This window comes from Erythrolamprus reginae, chromosome 2 (assembly GCF_031021105.1).
Source record: "Erythrolamprus reginae isolate rEryReg1 chromosome 2, rEryReg1.hap1, whole genome shotgun sequence".
In the NCBI taxonomy this organism is placed as follows: Eukaryota; Metazoa; Chordata; class Lepidosauria; order Squamata; family Dipsadidae; genus Erythrolamprus; species Erythrolamprus reginae.
In genome coordinates, this window is record NC_091951.1 from 211,447,916 (window position 1) to 211,471,340 (window position 23,425).

Genomic DNA, 23,425 nt, shown 5'->3' on the forward strand with positions numbered 1-23,425 from the left:
GGCTCCCACAGGAGGCAAGACCCAAGGAAGCAGTGGCTGCAAGATTGGGAGTCTCGCACACCAACTGTTACCACGGGAATGAGTTAGCGCCTAAGTCAGCTTGGTGAGTGTCAGTTTGTGGGTCTTTTGGTATGGTGGTGGTTGTGGTGGAAGACTGATCTGCAGCCCTAACTAGCCCAAGGCTCGCTGGGAGGAATCACTGCTGAATTTGTTGCTGAATTCAGCGTGGGTCTTTTTGTTTCCCTGGAGATACAGCAGGTCCAGGGGTCTCTAATAAGGGGTTGCAGAGAGGCAGCTTGCCACCACCGGACTACAGGAAAGCCGCTACTGCCACTGCTGACTGCTGAGAGAAGCTGCTTCCTGTAGTCTGGCAGTGGTGGCCAGTGTACCCTCTAATTTTTTCCCGGTGTGGGTGGACTGGGCGGCATAGAAGTCTAGATAGATAGATAGATAGATAGATAGATAGATAGATAGATAGATAGATAGATAGATAGATAGATAGATAGATAGATAAATGTGTGGGCACACGCTATCACACGTGCGCGAGTTCTGACATCCATAATTCACTCCCCCTCCTTTCTCTCTCCTCCTTCCTCTTTCACCTCTTTCCTTTCCCTCCCTTTCTCTTTCCTTTCTCTCCCTCCCCCTTTCTCTCCATCCCTTTCTCTCCCTCCCTCTTTCTATCCTTTCTATCTCTCACTCTTTCTTTCTCTCCCTCCTTCATTCCCTCTTTCTTTCCCTCCTTTTCTCTTTCTTTCCTTTTTCTCCCTCCCTCTTTCTCTCCTGGGGCTGCCTGTGCCTGCCCTGCACCCCTCATCACGGATGGACCGTGTTCAGCATCGGCGCCCGCCGCCCACACACACAGAGGGCAGGAAGCTTGGTGGCGGGGCGTGCTGCTAAGCCGCTTGCCTTTTGCCAGCCCCTGGTTGGCGCTCCCCCCATGGACGGACATTGTCAGTCCGGCGGATCTGCCCCCCCACCCCCGCGGACAGACATTGGGCTGGCGGGGTCAGCGGATCTGCCCTCCCCCCATGGACGGAAATCGTTGGTCTGGCGGATCCGCCCACTCCATCCCAACGGATCCGCCCACTCCACCCTGGCAGATCCACAGATGGACATCGGGCTGATGGGGCCGGCGGATCTGCCCCCCTAGCCCACACCCTCGCGGATGGACATCGGGCTGGCAGCGGTTCAGCAGATCCGCAAACCCCCCCCCATGGTAAGGGGCTTACCCATCCTAGCCGGAAGGAGAAAGGGTTAAAGAGGCTGGAAGGAAAGCAGGCCAGCTATTGGCCCCTTTCTTTCCCGCCTTTCCCCTTTTACTGTGTGCTGTAGCACGGGAATTTAAAATCTCAGCAACAGTTTGGCAATTCTAGCGCAGAGGTCGGTCCTTTGCACTAGAATTGCAATCTTCAGGGCTGAGCTTTTAAATCTTCCGCGCTACAGTGCATAACTCAGCTTAGAGGGAAAACTGGTGGTGGCTTCTCACATGCTGCAGCGGTGGCAGTCAGCAGCGACGGCAGCAACCTTCCTGTAGTCCTGCAGTGCTGGCTTCTTGCGCAGTTTGGCAGTGGTTCCTGGCACCAGCCAGCAAACGGCATGAAAAGCCGCCACCGCAGGACTATGGGAGGGCTACTGCCACCGCTGCTGACCACTACCCAACTCCCCCCCCTGAAACATTCAATGTATAAGACTATTTGCCCCACTTTTTTGAGGTAAAAAGGTGCACCTTAGACAACGAAAAATATGGTACCTTTATTCTATGTGAACTTTGCATCAGAATTACTTCTAAGGCAAATTCTAATTTGTTAAATTTCTGATTTGTTAGTATTCGTTAGTTTTACAAAACTGGTAGACAACAAACAATAGTAAGTTACTGTTCTGCTTATTTTTCATTTTTACCCTGCTCCTTTTTCTTGTTTGAGTTTCTGTATTTTTGGAGTGTAAGATGCATCTTTTTCCTCCCTAAAAGAGGCTGATAATTAGGGTGTGTCTTATACTCTGAATGTAGCTCCCCCTCAGCCCTAACTAGCTGCTAACAATTTTCCCAGCTCTTACCTTGCAGGCTCTTTCATTGTTTCTCTCTGTGAAGAATGTTTTCCAAGCCTTAAGTCTTTGTAGGGTTTTTTTCATTGCTCTAACTTGCTCCGAGTAAGTTTCTTTCCAGCCCTAACCAGGTGCTAACAATATTCTCAGCTCTTACAGGCTTGCAAGCTCTTTCATTGTTACCTCTGCCAAGAATGTTCTCCACACCCTGTCTTTGTAGGTTTTCTCCCCCATTGCTTTATTTGCGCCTGATGTTTCTTTCCAGCCCTAACTAGGTGTTATTAATGTTCCCAAGCTCTTTCATTGTTATCTCTCTGCAAAGAAGAATGTTTTCCAAGCCCTATGTCTTTGCAGGGTTTTTTCCATTGCCCTACTTGTTCCTACTGCTTCTTTCCAGATGCTAATAATGTTCCCAGTTCTTACTGGCTTGCAAGCTCTTTCATTGTTGCTATCTCAGAATAAAGGGTTTTTTTAAGCCCTTAACCAGGGGATAAAATAATGTGCTTAAGCTGACCAGACTAAGGACGCTAGTCAGATAAATACCTGGTAAGCAGATTATTTTCCTCCCTCCAAACTAAGGTGCATCTTATACTCTGGTGCATCTTATACTCTGAAAAATACGGTATATCTTGGAAAGAAAATGTCTTTCCTGAGATTTCCTGATGGGACTATTGAAATACAAGACAAATTGGATTCTCTTGTTTAAAATTGTTTAGCAATATCTGCCATTTTGTTTTAAAAATTATTATTTCTACAGCTGATGTACAGCCATTTTGTTTTAAAAATTATTATTTCTACAGCTGATGTTACGCTCCTTCTTCTAATGCAAGGCTTCTGCAGAACATTGGAGAGGATCATGGAGTTTGCATATCAATCTTTTTTTCCCCTATCCTGTTTTTAGATTCAAATTTTGTCTCCTGCTAGCTATTGTTCAGTCCCACCTATTCAGTTCAGCTTTCTAGTCAAACCTTGTGTGTCTAGACATCATTTGATCTACAATGCTGCTATTGCCAACTTGGAAAAGTACTATGTATCTAGGCAGGCAGATACCCTGCCATATAGAAAGCAATTTAATTTTCGTGTGACAATTCCCAATGTTAGATATTACTCTGCTGTACACACATACTGATACAATATATAGCAGGAGTTATAAGCACTGTGTGGAGTTAAGATAAGCAACTTCCTTAGCTAAAGGAAAGGGTGTAGTAGCTTCCTGGATCAGGTCCAAAGAATCCCAAGTTTTGTCTGTTTCCTTCCAGGCTATAAAACTACCTTTAATTGCAGGTTGTTGACAGCCACCTGCTTCCTTTGCCTCTTGCTACAAATGCCTTTGATATTGTTAGTGAATTCAGTGTGCAGCTATCCATTTTGTTAAGGAGTCCAGATGGAAACAAATACAGTGGTACCTCTACTTAAGAACTTAATTCATTCCGTGACAAGGTTCTTAAGTAGAAAAGTTTGTAAGTAGAAGCAATTTTTCCCATAGGAATCAATGTAAAAGCAAATAATGCGTGCAAACCCATTAGGAAAGAAATAAAAGCTTGGAATTTGGGTAGGAGAATGAGGAAGAAGAGGAGGAGGAGAGTCACTGCCAAAGGAAGAAGGTGAGGTGAGGGGAATCAAAAAAATACAAAACTTTAAGGCTTAAAAAAAAGGGATTCTGAGGTGAGGAGGAGCACGCACCTCCCATATACCCGGCACGAGGCTGCCTCCCATACACTGCGCCAGAGAGAGAAACCCAGGCGGGCAAGAGGGGGCAACTTCCCACTTCTTTGACTGAAAGGCGGCAGCTGCTGCTGCTGCTGCTACCTGCTTCCTCTTCCTTCCCATGCTGAAGGGCTCCCATCTCCTCTCATTCGCTCGCTTTGTAGCCTGCGTCTTTCCTTCATTGTGGTGACTCCTCAGTTTGGCTGAAGCTGAGTTGATCCGGCCAGGGCAAAGCACTCTCTTTTGCCTTTCTGCACCCAGATGATCTGGGAGGCAGCCTCGTGCTGGGTGTATGGGAGGCAGCGCAAGGGAGTCACCACAGCGAAGTGGTTTATTTTATTTTATTTCTTTTAGTTTAGTTTAGTTTATTTTATTTTTATTCATTCATTCATTTGGAGTGCCCCCATCCTCCTTGCCTTTCGTACACTCCTGAAAACCCACCTATGTTGCCAGGCATGGGGAAATTGATATACCCCTTGGCTGTTCCGCTTTATGTATGATTTGTTTGGATTGCATGATTGTTCTTAATAGTTTTAAATATTGTTTTTAATATTGGATTTGTATATTGTATTGTTTGTTGTGAGCTGCTCCGAGTGCTTGGAGAGGGGTGGCATACAAATGTAATAAATTATTATTATTATTATTATTATTATTATTATTATTATTATTATTATTAAACTTCTATGCCACCCAATTGTAAAGGACTCAGGGCGGCTTGCAACAATAATAAAAAGACAATATAAATAGATACAACACAATAAAAAAGAAGTTGAACAATATCTAAAACTAAAGCACTTTCAGTTTATTCCCTCTCCAAGTGCCCAGAGAAAGGAAAAGGGGGAATTGCAGGAAACCGGCTGGGCCTTCGTGCCGCTCTCAGATTTCCTGGGAATTATCTCTGGGCTCAGGTTCTTAAGTTTCTAATGTTAAAATAAATAATAATGGTGATATAGGGCAGCCTTGCCTAACTCCTCTTTGTATTTCTAATCTTCCTGTTTGCTCTTTGTTTATTATAATTTTTGCAGATTGGTTAGAATAAATCGCATCAATTATATTAAAAAATTTAGTTCCCACATTCATCTTATTTAATTGTATTTTCATAAAGGTCCAATCTACGTTGTCAAATGCCAAATATAAGTGCCATTTGTTTTTCGGGGTGTTGTTCATAATATTCTAAGGTATTTATAATTGTCCTCAAGTTATTTTTAATTTGTCTACCTGCTAAAAATCCATTCTGATCTTCATGTATTATTTCATTTATAATATTTTTAAACCTAAATGCATATATTGATATAAAAATTTTATAATCTACATTTAATAATGAAATTAAATGAGAACTACTTGTTTAGTATGGTTTGTCATCCAGTTGTGAATCCATGTGGTGATGGGTAGTCTATCCCATTGTTTTCTAGTTTACGAAGAAGTAGGTTGTGTTCTACTTTGTCAAATGCTTTGCTGAAGTCTAAGTCTATTATATCCACAGTATTTCGCTGCTCTACTAATTTAGCCACTATGTTGAAGAATGAAATGAGATTGGTTTGGCATACGGTAATCTGTTTTTAACAAATCTATTGGCTGATGGTTATTATTTTACTCATTCCTAGATATTGGCAGATCTGTTTTTTAATTATCTTTTCCAGTATTTTCCCGGGTATCGCTGTTGGGCTGATTGGTCTGTAGTTTCCTTGGCCTGTTTCATTTCCCTTTTTAAAGATGAGAACCACATCAGCTCTTTTCCAGTCCTCTGTTAGTTCCCCTGTGTTTTGCCAAGTGACATCAGTTTGACTATATTGATTTTCTTGGATCTTGAAAACCAATTTGTTTTCATATGCCTTGGGTTGCTGCAGTTTTAAATGGTGTTCATTCTTCTTGCACTTTAAATATTTGTTTGAGTGTAGCCTCGGGGTTCTTTTTTCTTTTTTGTAAAAAGTTTTTATTTTATTTTATAGCACACCAAAATTCCAATTTCAATTGAACAGTGTGTTGTCTGGGTACAAATCATTTTAGGAAATAATCAAATTGTTTGCAACAGGGGCCCTCAAACATTTTCAATGAGGCCAATTAACAGTCCCTTATACTGTTGGAGGGCTGGACCAGCTGGGTAGGCATGACTAGGTGGTCATGTGACTGGGTGTGACATGGCCAATTTAACGGTCCACTAAACAATGATCACAAATTAAACTTTAATTTGTTTTGCTCCTGGGAGTATATTATTTGCTTTGGTTACTCTTTTGGTTTACTTTTCTTTTTACTATATCATTTTTTCAGTTGTTTAGGAGTCTAGTGGTCCTCTTCAGGAAACTCAGTTTTGCAGCAATTCTTTTCAGTCACAAGGAACTTACAATAACCAACACACACACTCTCTCTCTGTTTCTCTCCCCCCTCCTTTTTTCTCCCTCTGCCTCTATCTCTGTCTCTCTCCGTCTACCTTCTGGAGGCAGGGGAGGTGAAAAACAGGTCCGTTTTCACCTTCCCCACCTCCAGAACCTCTCTGTAGTCAAAAATCAGGCCATTTTTTGGCATCCTGGGGCATCTGCATGCCCCATTTTTCACCTCCCCTGCCTCTGGAAACATTCTGCAGGCCAAAAGTTTGCTGGAGTCTTTTTGTGTTTGGGTAAATGTTTAGTGTTGGATCTCTAGAAAACTTTCACAAGGGGAGAAAGATTGACCATGAAGAAAAGGGTTTGCCAGTGTGCGCTGAAATTTTATGAAAAAGTTCACACGAGACGTTTGGACAAAAAGAACAGAAATGTTTATTCTCTCTGGGTATATCAAAAACGGTTTGCAAAGCGGGTACTCTTTATAAGGGAAGAGACACTTGTACAGAAGCTAACGAGCAGGTTATATAGGTTTTACAAATCACAAAGGTACATAGAATTCCTCAACTTATCATAGGGGTACACAGAATTCCTTGTCCAAATATGGTCCACATCCTGCCCCCCTCTCCCGGAGATGAATAGCACCTTATATGGTTTATTGGGTAAACAGCAAACATTTATCTTGTTAAACAGCAAACATTTATCTTGTTAAAAACAGATTCCAAAATGACAGTCACAAGATAAGGAAAAACAGGAAATCCTAATCTTGTTAAAGACAGAAACTACAGACAGCAAATACTGATATTCTTAAAATAAAACTTAAATTATTTTATACACAATGGATTTTTCCTTCACCAGTTTCATAGGAAGAGAGAAGACAAGGTCTTCTGTTCAGTTTCATAGGAAGAGCCTGAGAGCTGAATCAATCCAAAGGCTCTTGCAGCCCTGCCTTTGGTACTTGCAAAGGCTTGTCATGCAAGAGTTGGAAACTATGCTTATATCGTCATCATTTTCTCTTTCAGGCTTTACAACTAATATACGGCCCTGCATAGTCTCCAGATTTCTTCTGCTTTGCTTTATTATTTCTTAACTGTCTCCCAAAGAAAGTTAGCAACACTGTACTTTAATGCTAGACATGCGTGCATAATGCTAGAGTGTGTGCAAGGCTTCAAATAACTGTTTAACTTAACATTCAAGTACAGTGATCACTCGATTATCGTGAGGGTTCCGTTCCAAGACCCCTCGTGATAATCGATTTTTCGCGATATAGTGGTGCAGAAGTAAAAACACCATCTGCGCATGCGCGCCCTGTTTTCCATGGCCGTGCATGCACAGATGGTGTTTTTACTTCCGCACCTGGGAAGACCCAGGGAAGGTTCCTTCCGCCGCCCAGCAGCTGATCTGCTCGGCAGCGCCGCAGCAGCGAGGAGCCGAAGATCGGGGTTTCCCCTTTGCGTGGGCGGCGGGGAAGACCCAGGGAAGGTTCCTTCGACCGCCCAGCAGCTGATCTGCTCGGCAGCACCGCAGCAGCGAGGAGCCGAAGATCGGGGTTTCCCCGCCGCCCACGCAAAGGGGAAACCCCGATCTTTGGCTCCTCGCTCCTGCGGCGCTGCCGAGCAGATCAGCTACTGGGCGGTCAAAGGAACCTTCCCTGGGTCTTCCCCGCCGCCCACGCAAAGGGGAAACCCCGATCTTCGGCTCCTCGCTGCTGCCCGCCCACCGCTCGCCCGCCGCCCGCCGCTCGAGAGCAAGAGGGGGAGAGATAGAGAAAGAGAGAGAAGGAAAGAAAGAGATGAGAGAGGGAGGAAGAGAGTGTGAGAGAGGAAGAAGCAAGAGAGAGAAAGAGAGAGAGAAAGAAAGATGAGAAAGGAAGAGAGTGACGTCATCGGGTGGGAAAATATTTTTAATTAATATTTTTTGAAAAATCGCGATATAGCGTTTCGCGAAGATCGAGATCGCGAAAATCGAGGGATCACTGTAATACTATTAGGCGTTTCTCTCTTTTATATATATACATATTTGGCTTACCAAATACAGTATTGTAATTTATATAAACATTTTTGTGCAGTTTTTCTTCAAGTAATACATATGTGTGGCAGTAATAACAATAGTCAAAATACAGTTGGATTGAATACTGTATCCTGCTAGCTTTTAGACGAATACTGCAGGCTATTTAAAGACAGTAGTTAGGACTTGAATGTCTGTTATAGTAATAAAACACAATGTTTCATTTGATCAGACTGCTTACCAGTGGCAATTTTGTGACACTTCCAATTGCTGTTAATCCAATCCTGCATTTTCATAAAGTGCCAATCTCACATGGTTGCCATCTGCGACCTCCTGCCAACTTGTCCTTGTTGGGAGGCAGCAGTTGAAAATCACAAGTAGCAATCATGTAACTCAATGGTGGTTTCCTATTGGTGCGGTCTGGTGCGCTGCTCCGGTAGCGGCTCACTGCTTGCGCAATTCTGGTGTGATGGCTCTGGTCTGTCTTTGCCGATCTGTACGCACTATCAACTTTTCAAATAGATTTTCGTGATTTCCAGCTCTCTGAGCATGTGCAGAAAGAAAATTGTCCCAAAATTATGCTAAAGCCTGTAATATCACGATGCACATGCAGCGCACTGGTAGGAAACGGTAAGCAATCCGCCCCTGATGTAACTACAGATCATAATTTTGAATAATAATTTGAATTTGTAGAATTTGAAAAATGTTTCGGATCCTGAAATTTAGCTTAATAAGTAGCAAATAATAAGAGATTTGTTTGGAAATATTTTAAGGAAACTACAGTTTAAAAGCTGAGATGTTCTCTTACAATATTATGGCAAAATGTGCCCTTCATAAGTGAGTAGTGTGAACCCTTGCACTCTGGCTTCTTCCTTTGCAGCTTCTAAGGTCATGTGAAATTGTTGGATCATATGCAATTATGCTGATTTCATCAGTGAGACATAAGAAAGAGATCTGGAGAAGTTTCAAGGAAGAAAAAAAGAATAAAGGCCTCCCATGATTTCCATGAAATGGGGGCTGTTGAATTGCTTGATTTTTATACTCATGTTTTGCCTTCATTTGGGAGATCCCTCATTGGTGTAAGTCATTGAATAGAAAACCATAGTTTGAATATTGTGGAAAAGCTGCTTTGCCACTTAGGCCCAGAGTTGGGCTGCTGGTGGTTTGGATCAGTTTGCCTGGAGCAGTTTTTCTGATTCTGCACGGTTTTGAGAACCAGCAAATCAGACCACCAGCTGGCCCCACTTCCACCCATTTTTCAAGCCCCCTTTGGCCATTTTTTGGGTCATTTTCAGGCTGTTTTTCTGGCCAAAAATGCCCCCCCAAAACAGCTTGGGAACAGTCTGAAAAAAACAGCCTGAAAACAACCCTAAAACGTTGGCTGCGAGAGGAAGAGAAGCCAGGTGACCCAGACCCAGACCCGTCCCAGTTCCTATTGTTCCAGAAGCAGCAACCTTGCACTCTCCCTTCTCTGCTACCCTTCTCCTTTGCACGAGATTTTCCAGCAACAGAGATGAAGAAGCAAAAGGGGGTGGCGTTTCTGTGTGCTCCAGTTTCTGTGTGGCACTCTCCCCTCAATGCTAACGGCTGCCGTTGTCCCATTCTCCCTTTCCGTCTCCACTGTTGGGCGATCCCATATATCCCATAGCAGAGAGGGGAGAGTGTGAGGTTGCTGCTTCTGGGATGACAGGACCGGGAAGTGTCTGGGTCCAGTTTATCAACTTCTCTTTCTCTCACAGCCAGCTTTCCCAGTCTACCTTGATGCAGTCTGTCTGTGTCTCTATCTCTATCTCTGTCCTCTGTCTCTCTCTCTCTCACGCTGGTTGGATCTTTCTTTCCTCCCCCACTTCTACTGGAGACTCCTGGATTCCCTCCCCAACCCTGCTTGTCCCAAAAAGGTACTACCCACACAAGTGACATAGAATTGACCACACCCACCCAATCACATGACCCCCAGCCCTACCCACCCAGCTAATCATTAGGGCAGAGCACTGGTTGTTAAAAAATTTGAAGCCCACCACTGCTTAGGTGTCTTTTAAAGCATTTATACCATTTTATAGACAGCTTTGCCTGAAATTGTCCCTAGAGATTTATGAATAGTACAAGGGGTGGTTTTTTCGCTAATTACTCTTACAATGAGATATTGTACATAGATACTTTTCCTCTCATTCTGTCTGCTTTACAGCTAGCTTTCTGAACACAATAAACAACGTATATCAGTCTTTACAACAGCTTCCTCATTGTAGGAAAGTTGCTCTTCTTCACTTTTCTTCTAGTGCCTGTTCGTACCCAGTACATCATGATACAATTTTCAGTTCCTGATTCAATGGTTGGAACCAGAGGATTGAAAGTACACCCATTTTGTTTTAGTAAATTTTCACACAGTCCCACAGTAGGAATTTATTGGACTACTTCACTGAATCTAATTTATAGCTTATTCAAGAAATCAGAGTTCTGTACTTTAGCAGAATCAAATAAAGTACTGTAAACTTGTTCTTCATTCACCTTGATAGGACATAAAAACATAAATTCATAACTATACATAAATATTTATTATACAAATGCACATACCCATACAAAAAATATTTTGGTCTGAGAAAACTGCACTGGGAGTCAGTGGAATGTTTTACAAAGGTCCAGATCTTCTAGAGGAGATATGGTGAACCAAAGGCACCCATGCCACAGGTGGCACACGGAGCCATATCAGAGGGCACATGAGGCATTTCCCTATGTCAGCTCCAGTGGTGCTGGTCAGCTGATTTTTGGCCTTGGGGAAGGCCATTTTGTCCTCCGGAGTGCAAAAAACAGCCAAACAGGCAAAGTGGAAGTTCGGAAAAATGGACTTCTGGTTTGCCCATTGTGCTGTTTTTTGCCCCCCGGGACTGGCTTCAGGAAGCTTCCCTGAAGCCTCTGGAGTGCAAAAAACAACACTACAGCCAAACTGGAAGTCCATTTTTCCGAACTTCCACTTTGCCTGTTTGGCCATTTGTTCACCATCTCAGGCTTCAGGGAGGCCTGTGCGCATGCGTGAGGGTTGGGTGGGGATTTGCACATGGGCAGGGTGCAATGTGAGGGGTGTGCATGCTTGGGGGCCCCGAGTAAATAGGTGTGGACATGTGCGCATGCGCTAGAGTGTGCATACCCTTTTGGCATGCAAACTCACTGTTTTAGAGCTAAGAAGCTCATTTCTAACACCCATCCTCTCCAAAGAAGTAGTCTAAGTTAATTCCCACTGTGTTCATTTCTGTTGCCAAAACAACAGTTGAAGAATCTCTCTCTTCTTTCTTGATAATGGAAACTGGCTGGAATGCCCTTTCCTTAGCTTTACTAAAATCCTACTTGAATTATCTGCTTACTTTTGATATCATTTTTTTTCAGATTCTACTGTTTTTGGAGAAAATGCCACAGCTGTATAGAAAAATTCCCATCTGTGCTGGCCTTTTGTTTTTGAGCAAAAAACACAAAGTTGATGGCTCTGTTCTTTGCTTGAAACAAAAAAAGACTATTTAATATGTGGGGATTTTTTTTGTAGAAAAATGCCCTGCATACCTGCAAAATGTTGTTTTCCAACATCTCTGTGATTCTCCAAGCCTGATCCATTTTTTCTCCAACACAGCTGCATCAACCCTAGTTGCCTAGGGATTGGTTAAAGTGGATATCTTGTAACAGTCTCCCTTCAGATTTCCTATCCAGCTTTTTGTCTTTATCTCAGATCTCTTTGTTGATCCATCAGTTCCGGAACCAAAAAAGAAAAAGGGTGAAGAAAATGGAAGAGAGATGTGGTTTGATTGCCATTTTACCCTTGGGAATTTTTTTAAAGAATAGAAAATGGGTCTTGGAATGCTAAAATTCAAAGAACCACTTACTTTCCATATTGTGTAAATGCAAGTAAGATGTGGATTTGATAGCCAAAATGGATTAAAAGGCAGGAAGTAGGGCGTACAGCATCTGCAGACATCAGGAAGGGCAGGATGGAAAGAGGCTGTATGGCACATGTCTGATGGGGAGAAGAGACACAGATTCAAGTTCTTCCTAAAACAGGAAAAGGACATGATGCCAAGCTTCAACTTGGACAACTGCTGGTAAAAATGGCATTCAATTGCTTATGCTGCAGTGGCCAGGCAGATACTATAATGCAACATGGAACAAGCAAGTCCTGGACTTTTCAGAGAAGAGGGAAAGCCTGGCTGCCTGTTTGTACTCAGGATGGGCAGACAAGGTATGCCACTTCTTGGGAGGTGGCTTTGCCAGATCTGTGCCCATGATGGCGAACCTATGCGTATATAAGGGTGAATGGACAAAGAACGCAGAGAATTAAAATATTAAACGGCACCAAGCAGGGATGTCCTTTATCTCCAAAGTTATTTGTAATAGCAATAGAGATTTTAGCTAATAAGATAAGACAAGATAACACTTGGGTAGGATATAAAATAGGGGAATTAGAAATGAAATTAAACTTATTTGCAGATGATGCAACTATATTGACCCAGACCCCGATGGAGATGATCAAAGGTATATGAAATATTTTACAAGAGTTTAAACAGGAATCAAGACTGTCGGTTAATATGGAAAAATCAGAGATGATGATGATAATAATAATAATAATAATAATAATAATAATAATAATAATAATAATTTATTAGATTTGCATGCAGCCCCTCTCCGAAGACTGTTACGTGTTATGTATATAGGTTCGAGAGAGCAGATAGAAATTAGGAAAGAATCAGGGTTGAAATTAGGATAAAAAAAAATTAAATATTTGGGAGTTTGGTTATTGAGAAACCCAGCAAAAATTGAGGAGGTGAATTATAGATTAATATGGAGGAAAATGCTGAAACAGATGAGGAGCTGGAAAGAGAAAAAGGTAAGGAGAATCTCTAAAATAAGAGCTTTGAAAATGATGATAGTTCCCAAAATGATGTACCTATTTCAGATGCTGTCAGGGGGGCTATCAGCATTTAAGTTTAAAGAGTAGAACAAAAAACTTAATTATTGGATTGAAGAAGATAAGAGACCAAGAATAAGGAAAAAGTGGTTAATTGCGAACGAAAAAGAGGGGGGATGGGGAGTTCCTTGTTTGGCACTGTATAGGGAAGCTTTTCAAATGGAAAGGTTAATGGAGTTGCAATTATGTGAAAACAAATGGGTGAAATTGGAAAAACAGATAAACGGGATGAAGAATAGAGAATTATGTTTTACAAAGTGGAAAAGAAGCGACTTAGGTAAATTAATAGGTCCCATGAAAGGGACTATGGAAATTTGGAAAAAATGGCAGGGGAAAATAAGATTATATAAATCTAAACTATCATCTCTTTATGTAATAAATGGAGATGATGAAACGAATTTAAATAGGGTTATAGGAGAGTTGAAGGGAAGAGGGATAACTAAGATAGAACAGTTATATGAGAAGGATGGGAGGCCAAGTAGAAACCATATAGAATGGTGGTTAGGTAAGGGAAGATGGCTACAAATAAATGCAATATGTAAATATCTGAATGAAAGGGAGAATAAAGAAGTAGTATTGAGAGAGGAGACAGGGTTAGAGAAAATAATAAGAGAAAAAAGTGAGGGTATAAAGGCGCAAGCAACCAATATATATAAGTTGCTAGTGCAGTCAGACGGGGACACGATTCAAGGACTGACTAAATGGTGGCAAAATGAGATACAAGTACAGGTACAAGAGATGGAAAATACAGTAGAAAATATAAGGAAAATTAAGAATACAAGAATTAGGGAAATGAGAAAGAAAATATTACATAAGTGGTATTATACTCCCGTTCAACTTGCACACTTTCAGCAGAATGTCAGGGGTATTTGTTGGCATGGGCGTCAAGATAAAGGAGTGTTTATGCATATGTTTTGGGAATGCCGAATAGTGCAGGAATTTTGGCAAAAAGTTTAAGAGGACATTATTAGAATGTTAAATACTCAATGGACAATTAAGGAAATGACAGTATTAGTTAAAAGTAATGGGATGGGAGAATTTAGGGAAATAAAACAAGCAGCGATAGAAAGTGCTCAGGCGGCAATAGTTTTGGGTTGGAAGGATGTGACAAAATGGACAAATGCAAAATTGGTATAGGTATTCAATTTGAAATTATGGATAAAATGATACATTTGGATAATGAAACTGATTTGAGACAACTGATGGGACGGTGGGACAAGGTAAGACAATATATGACGAGTAGAATCCGAGACCAAGCTACAAGAAATAAATTGGAATCACTCTATAATATGTAAATGGGTCAAAGTGGGTTATATAAGAAACACCCCCGATTTGGTGGTGGGGTATGTGTGTGTGTCGGGGTGGTGGGCACTTTTCACTATGCACTGTTTTATATTGTGTGTATATTAAAATTGTTAAAAATCAATAAAAATATTTTTTTTAAAAGAGAGAAAACACATCCAGAAAATCACATTTATCTGATTTTTAATGAATTTATTTGCAAATTATGGTGGAAAGTAAGTATTTGGTCAATAACAAAAGTTCATCTCAATGCTTTGTTATATATCCTTTGTTGACAATGACAGAAGTCAAACTGTTTTCTGTAAGTCTTCACAAGGTTGGCACACACTGTTGTTGGTATGTTGGCCCATTCCTCCATGCAGATCTCATCTAGAGCAGTGATGTTTTGGGGCTGTCACTAGGCAACATGGACTTTCAACTCCCGCCAAAGATTGAGATCTGGAGGGTTGAGATCTGGAGACTGGCTAGGCCACTCCAGGACCTTGAAATGCTTCTTACAAGCCACTCCTTCATTTCCCTGGCTGTGTGCTTGGGATCATTGTCATGCTGAGACAACCAGCCACATTTCATCTTCAGTGCCCTTGTTGATGGAAGGAGGTTTGTACTCAAAATCTCACAATATATGGCCCCATTCATTCTTTCATGTACACGGATCAGTTGCCTTGGTCCCTTTGCAGCGAAACAGCCCCAAAGCATGAAGTTTCCACCCCTATGCGTCACAGTAGGTATGGTGTTCTTTGGATGCAACTCAGCATTCTTTCTCCTCCAAACATGATGAGTTGTGTTTCTACCAAACAGTTCTACTTTGGTTTAATCTGAGCATATGACATTCTCCCAATATTCTTCTGGATCATCCAAATATTCTCTAGCAAACTTCAGGTGGCCCCTGAACATGTACTGGCTTAAGCAGGAGGACACGTCTGGCACTGCAGGATTTGAGTCTCTGGCAGCTTAGTGTGTTACTGATGGTAGCCTTTGTTACGTTGGTCCCAGCTCTCTGGAGGTCATTCACTAGGTCCCCCCATGTGGTTCTGGGATTTTTGTTCACCGTTCTTTTGATAATTTTGATTCCTTGGGGTGTGATCTTGCATGGAGCCCCAGATCGAGGGAGATTATCAGTTGTCTTATATGTCTTCCATTTTCTAATTATTGCTCCCACAGTTGATTTCTTCACACCAAGATGCTTGCCTATTGCAGATTCAGTCTTGCAGCCTGGTGCAGGGCTACAATTTTGTTTCTGGTGACCTTCGACAACTCTTTGGTCTTCACCATAGTGGAGTTTGGAGTGTGACTGTTTGAGGTTGTGGACAGGTAACTTTTATACCAATAACAAGTTCAAACAGGTGCCATTACTACAGGTAATGAATGGAGGACAGAGGAGCCTCTTAAAGAAGAAGTTACAGGTCTGTGAGACCCAGAAATCTTGCTTGTTTGTAGGTGACCAAATACTTATTTTCCACCATAATTCGCAAATAAATTCATTAAAAATCAGACAATGTGATTTTCTGTGTATGTTTTCTTATGTTGTCTCTCATAGTTGAGGTCTACCTAGGATGTCAATTTTAGGCCTCTCTCATCTTTTTAAGCGGGAGAACTTGCACAATTGGTGGCTGACTAAATACCCCCCCTCCTGTATATCTTGTTACTCCCTGGGATTATCATCCTACATTGTATACATTATATTTGGTCAAGTGTGACTCTTGGTTGGCATCGTATACTATTATTTATTTACTAAATAGTGATTATATAAAGTAACCAGAATTATTTTGTTGCTCTGTCCATTCGTATAACCTGTCTGATTCAGGAACATCTAATTTTCACTCAGGCATTTTCTGAGACCTACTATAGAGGAATGACTATCATAGTGAATGGAAAATTACTTTGAATTATTAATATCTACCAGTAAATAGGTTATATCTAACTTTGAATGTGCTATTTTCTTGTATCAGAATGAGGTTGGAATTGGTTTTGTTTGAAGAAAAAAAACAATATGGGAATCAATTTCTAATGATGTTCATCTCTTCTATGTTATTGTCACTGAATGAGAGCAGGGAGGTTTGGACTCTTTGGAAGCTGAGACTAGAATAAATGGAGACAATGGCTGCAGATAATTTGAAATTCACAATTATAGTTTGGGGTCTATTATTAATTGAGATTGTGTTGATTCAGAATAAATACTGTATATACTTTGTCAATGAAGATATTGCACTCCTCATAGTATTTCTGGTGGAGTGGAAAAATGTTGAGAGTATGGATGATATAGAAACGAAGAGAAAAGTGGATGCTTCATTATTATCTTCCTATCTCACAGGACTGTGGCAGCTGAAGTGAGGAAACAGGTATGTCGAGAATATGGCAACTCACCACAGCTGTCCAAGAAACGTGGTGGCATTCTGCAGTCGGTGAGTTATCTGGCACTATAGTATGATGGACAATGTTAGTAAACACATCTGGTTATTAAAATAGTATAACAGACAGCAGATAACTAGTTGTTCTTTGGCAGAAAGTAAGGATAGGAGAGTTCAGTATTGCTGATTAACAGACAAAAGTAACTGCCTCTTGAATGCTGGCTAAATTTCTTTGTCCTTTGTAAATGTGCTTAGAACAGGGCAAGATGATTATACTAGGTTTACAGTGGCATAAACAGAGTAGGGCATGATGATTACACTCAGTTTACAGTGAAAAATACAAATTGAGTAGGGCACGATGACTACACTGGGCTTACAATGAAAAATACAACTAGAATAATATTATATAATTTCTTACTGATTAAAAGGAATTTGTACTAATTAGGCAAATTGAGATTTGAATATTATATGTTAATTAGTATTATAGTTTTCTGAAGTTTATTATGTTACAGTGGGATATGTATGATTCAAGAAGAGAAGATATATAGAATGAACAAATAATGAGAGAAATTAACTTGATTTACGCCCTTGGAATTGATATAGTTTTGACTCCCCCCCCGTAACACTACTGTTATAGTTAGATATTGTTCTGAACATGGGCAAATTCCAATATCAGAAATCACTTATTTTATGATAAAATCTCACTCTTTATTTGAAATCAAGCATACATGAATGAAACACAGGGTTAAAACAGCACAGAAGCAGTTATTTATCTCTGTAAAGCTAGCTGTAATCTATATTTGGGAAGAGCGCCAGAAAATCTGCATTCCTGAGATAAAAACCTATTCATTTACTTAAACATAGGTCTGCTCACCAAAGTCTTCCCTAGCACAGTGTCCAACAAGGATTGCATTTTTGAAGCAGAAATCATGGTTTTAATTTTCATTTTAAAGCTTCATTCAAGCACACCCTCAGTTTCATGTCACTTCCAAAGAACGGTGTTGAATCTCCATGCCCCATTTCCCACAATGTTTCCTGGAAGTGACATTACACCTCAAAGAGCTAGGGCTGTAAATTAATACCTTTTACTCTGTAGTTCTTCTCGTCTTCTAAGCATTCTTCTATAGTGAGGGTTGATCCACTGGTTTTCCACTCTCTCATGTCTTCCTCACTGCCTGATTGGGACCACTCCCTCAATGTCACATCAGCCCCCTCTGGTGGTTCCTCAGGCTCACCCAAATCACTTTCTGCCTCACTCTTGCTCGCTGCTCCCTCTGGCAACCCCCTTGGCCCAGGATACCAGGAGGGGTCTGGCTCATCCTCCTCAGAATCTGACATGATCTGAGTTGGACAAGGAGCACTCACAACAGATATAATAATAATAATTAATAATAATAATAATTTATTAGATTTGTATGCCGCCCCTCTCCGAAGACTCGGGGTGGCTTACAACAGTAATAAAAACAATGTTACAGTGGAACAAATCTAATATTAAAAGAGAAAAAGACATATAAAACCCTATCATTTAAAACCAAACAACACATACATACCAAACATAAAATATAAAAGCCTGGGTAAGGTGTCTCAGTTCCCCCATGCCTGGCAATATAGGTGGGTCTTGAGTAATTTACAAAAGACAAGGAGGGTGGGGGCAGTTCCAATCTCCGGGGAGAGTTGATTCCAGAGGGCCGGGGCTGCCAAAGAGAAGGCTCTTCCCCTGGGGCCCGCCAAATGACATTGTTTAGTCGACGGGACCCGGAGAAGGCCAACTCTGTGGGACCTTATCGGTCGCTGGGATTCGTGCGATAACACGTGGTTCCGGAGGTACTCTGGTCCAATGCCATATAGGGCTTTAAAAGTCATAACCCTTTGAATTGTGACTGGAAACTGATCGGCAGCCAGTGCAGGCCACAAAGTGTTGCAGAAACGTGGGCGAATCTGGGAAGCCCCACGATGGCTCTCGCGGCCGCATTCTGCACAATCTGAAGTTTCCGAACAGTTTTCAAAGGTAGCCCCATGTAGAGAGCGTTGCAGTAATCGAACCTTGAGGCGATGAGGGCATGAGCGACTGTGAGCAATGACTCCCTGTCCAAATAGGGCCGCAACTGGTGCACCAGGTGAACATGGGCAAACGCCCTCCTCGCCACAGCCGAAAGATGGTGTTCCAATGTTAGCTGTGAATCGAGGAGGACACCCAAGTTGTGAACCCTCTCTGAGGGATTCAATAATTCCCCCCCAGGGTAATGGACGGACACCCATCCAGACCCCAACAGCCTCCAGGCACCGGCACATCACTTCCACTGCTTCGTTGACTGGACATGGGGTGGAGATGTATAACTGGGTATCATCGGCATATTGATGATACCTCACTCCATGCCCTTGGATGATCTCATCCAGCGGTTTCATGTAGATATTAAATAGCGGGGGGAGAGGACCGACCCCTGAGGCACCCCACAAGGGAGAGACCTAGAGGTCAACCTCTGACCCCCCACTAACACCGACTGCAACCGACCGGAGAGGTAGGAGGAGAACCACTGAAGAACAGTGCCTCCCACTCCCAACCCCTCCAGCTGGCGCAGAAGGATACCATGGTCGATGGTACCGAAAGCCGCTGAGAGGTCAAGAAGCAGCAGGACAGAGGACAAGCCCCTGTCCCAGGCCCACCAGAGATCATCTATCAACATGACCAAAGCAATTTCCGTGATGTAGCCGGGCCTGAATCCAGACTACTGAGGACCTAGATAATTGGCTTCTTCCAAGGACCACTGGAGTTGGAGTGCCACCACCTTCTCAACAACCTTCCCCATAAAGGGAAGGTTGGAGACTGGATGGTAGTTATTAAGCATGGCTGGGTCCAGGGAAGGCTTCTTGAGGAGGGGGCGCACAAGTGCCTCCTTATAAAGAGCTGGAAGGACCCCCTCCCCAAGGAGGCGTTGACAATCTCCTTGACCCAGCTCCGTGTCACCTCTCAGCTGGTTGAAACCAACCAAGAGGGACACGGATCCATTAAACAGGTAGCGGAACTCACAGCTCCAATGGACTTGTCCACTTCATCAGGTGTCACCAAGTCAAACCCCTCCCAGACAGATGGACAAAGACGTTTAGCCCCAGTCACCTCGACTGACTCGTCAGTCGACTCTGTTTCCCAATTCTGCTATACAATTGCAGTCGAGGTCCGCCCGGATCCGAGTGACTTTATCAGTGAAAAATGAGTTAAATTCCTCAGCACTGCCCTGCAAGAGCTCCCCAACCCCCCCCCCCCCCCGATTTAGAAGGGAGCGGGTCACCCTAAACAGAGCGGCCGGGCGGGATTCTAAGATTCTAAGCTAAGATTTAGTTGATATGAATAGACAGGGAATGTTTGAAGATAAGTAATTTGGTTATTTTTCTTTTTTTAAAGGGCAATTATTATAAAATTAGGGTTAAGAAATATACACGAAATAGATAAATAAGGATGTATGGAGAGGATTGAAGTACCACAGCCTAAATGTATTAGATAAGATTGGAGAGAAAGCAGCTTAAAAATGTATTAGCTAATAGCATTTTAAATTTGAATAAGGAATTAGAACAATCTTTTTGATAATATGTTGTAATGTTTCAATATGTTATATATTGTAACCTGTCCCGAGTCCTTGGAGAGGGGCGGCATAAAAATCCAATAAATAAATAAATTCAGGTGTCAAAAGTAAAAGGAGGCAGCATTTGATGGAAGATGAATACTGAATGTAAAAAGATATGAATTATTGTATTGTAATTGATGATTGAAGGTATGTGATATTGCATATTTGTTGGAGTGGGGGGGAAAAATTAAAAAAATTACCCCAGTAAATGTGCTAAGAACAGCTGCTGAACCACTGCTTTTGTGTTTGGACATTTTTATGGTATCCATTTCCTTTCTTTCAGATCATTGCTACTCCTGTTTGGATTCTTTCAAAAGATTCCCATATTCCTGAGAATTTTTATAATAAAATTTGATCTCTTGGTTAGCATGTAGCTCAACAATAGAGGTATTTGGTAACCAGATTCAGTGGCAGACATTTCCCAAAAGCCTTTATGTTTCTTCTTTTGCTGTTTATCATGAGAACAAATACTTTATTTAGCTACTTTCCAAGTGGCCTGTGCCTTTTGTGTCTCAGGGGAATGATGAATCTTGCAGTTGTTTCTTTCTGTAATAATAACAGGTCCACAGCACAGTAATTCTCTGAATTCTGTTGTAGCTTCATTTATTAAGGGAAAATAATTGTACATTCTGTCAGAATTCAGCATTAGTGTTTGGGGCAGCGGGTATGCAATTGTTAATTGCAATTGGGCCCTTCTGGTCCTTCTCATGCTGCTTTCTAGACACGAGGCTTTAATGGGTGTGGGGGGGTGGATTGCTAAAGGGAGAAATCCCTTTCTTCTCTTCTTTTTTTAAAAAAAATATTTTTGCATACATTTGTAAGTTGAAAATGTCGCTGCCTTCCTCCTCTTTTTTTAGTATTTATTTATGTACCTTTTTTGTTTTTATGTGAAAACACTGCCATTTTATTTATATATTCTATTAAAGAGTCCATGGGAAACCCAAACTCCGGACTTCGGTGTTTTTGCGATGCTGCGATTTCACTGAGGCTCCCCTCACTGGGAAACCCCACCTGCTGGGATTCCCCTGCAGTATCGCAAAAACACACAAGTCCGGAGATGGGGTTTCCCATGGAGGGAGCCTCAGGAGAATCCCAGTAGTGCAAAAACGGTGCTTCGCTGGCAACAGAAGGTCCAGATATGGGGTTTCCCAATGAGGGGAGCCTTCTCCTGGTAACGGAAGTCCGCAGGCAGGGCATCCCAGCATCGGCGGCGGGTTCATAAGGTGAAAATAGTTCAGAAGAAGAGGCAAAAAATCTTAAACCCCGGGTTCGTATCTCGAAAAGTTCGTATGACGAGGGGTTCATAAGACAAGGTATCACTGTATAAGTAAATGCATAAGTATAAGTAAATGCATAGGTATAGAATAGACAGTATTTGCCTTAACAGTGGTAATTGTGAGAGGGATCTAGGTTTCTTTAGTGGAGTACCACTTAAGTATGAGTTAGAAGTGTGCTGCAGTTGCCAAAAAAGCCAGTGAAGTCCTATGCCACTGATGGCGAACCTATGGCAGGCATGCCACAGGTGTCACACGGAGCCATATCTTCTGGCACACAAGCTGTTGCCCTAGCTCAACTCCAGCACACATGTGCTCACTGGCCAGATGATTTTTGGCTTGCAAGGAGGCTCTGGGAGGGATTGTTTGGCTCCCAGAGTGCCTCTGAGGAGATGGAGGAGGGCGTTTTTTTCTACCGGGCCCACCAGAAGTTGGGAAACGGGCCGTTTCTGACCTCCACGGGGCCTCCAGAGGGGTGGGAGAGGCCATTTTTGCCCTCTCCGGGCACTGAATTATGGGTATGGGCACTTGCACATGTGTGATAGCGTGCACACACATGCTTTCGGCACATGAGGAAAAAAACTTTACCATCACTGTCCTAGGCTGATCAACAGAGAGATAGTGTCAAGAGCACAAGTAGTGATAATAAGTCTCTATACCACACTAGTAATATCACACCTGGAATACTGCATCTATTTCTGGTTACCATGATATAGAAAAGATGCTAGACAGTGTGCAGAGAAGAGCAACAACAGTTATACGGGGTCTAGAGGCTGAATTGTATGATGAACAATTAAGGAAGCTAGGTATATCTAACCTATCAAAAAGAAGGATTAGGTGGGGCATGATAATTGTATTTCAGTACCTGAGGGGCTATAATAGAGAAGCGGGAATTCAAAACACCAAAGGACAGTAATGGATGAAAACTTGTCAAAGAGACATCCAACCTAGAATTAAACTGAAATTTTCTGACAATTAAAACAATTAGTTAATGGAATAGCTTGCCTCCCAGAGTTGTGGGTGCTCTGTTATTGAATGTTTTCCAAAAATAGATTAGAGACAACTATTTGACTAGTTGAAGGTCTGTTGTGAACAAGTGATTGGATTAGAAGACCTCTAAGGTATCTTTCATTCTTATGATTCTATGAGTCTATTTTCTATGGCCCTTAGAGGTTTTCAATGTGAGAGCAGCATTTTTTGTCTTTTTTTCCTTAGTAATCTTTAGAGTTGTTGAATAAGTAATGGAAAAACTGAATACCTTTAAGAAGAATATAAGTACCATTTCTTAATCCTCTAAAGCTGCCACAAAGCCCAGGTCCTGTCAGTTTTCTTCTAAACCAATTTTTTCTACCCAAACCAGATGTGATTCTCTAGTAACATCATAATCAGAAAGGCAGTAATTTATGGGATTATTAATGAGTCCCTTAATTCTATACCATCATAACTCTGAATGAATCCAAGGAATTTATCTGCCTTGAATGTAAAATTATTCATGATGGTAGTTCTACTCCTGAATTCAAATGCAGGATAACATTAGGCTGCACTACAATGGTTAACATGAATAAGATCTGGAAAAGCAGAGACATTGATACAAATGCAAAAAGAACAATAATCTTCCCTATAATGATGAATGGATGTAACTGAACATTTGGTTAATTTCTTGGAAGAAGTTTCTTCCAAAACATCAGTGGGTCTATTGATAGTAATTATAGCATTGTTTCCAGAATTTTTTCTTACAGTGAATGGATGCTTTGAAACAGGGGTGGGCTCTTGGAGATTCAGGCAATCCTCTAGCCAAGGGTCACAGGAGTTAAGTGAACCCCCAAGTGCCACCCCTGGCTGGCCATGCTCGCCCCAC

At 41.8% G+C, this 23,425-nt stretch overlaps 1 protein-coding gene across 15 annotated transcripts in view; it reads left to right on the forward strand.

Annotated features, from left to right (window-relative positions):
- DOCK6 (dedicator of cytokinesis 6) overlaps positions 1-23,425 on the forward strand; it is a 280,141-nt gene that overhangs the window by 14,628 nt on the left and 242,088 nt on the right. For 14 of the 15 annotated variants that reach the window (XR_011558174.1, XR_011558175.1, XM_070741668.1 and 11 more), the window contains exon 2: positions 16,637-16,727. The exons of the other annotated variant lie outside the window; for it this stretch is intronic. Coding sequence is in view for 12 of the 14 variants with exons in the window: in XM_070741668.1 (XP_070597769.1) it covers positions 16,637-16,727 (91 nt within the window). In the remaining 2 variants the exon portion in view is untranslated. The remainder of the gene's footprint in view (positions 1-16,636; positions 16,728-23,425) is intronic. 15 annotated transcript variants of the gene reach the window in all.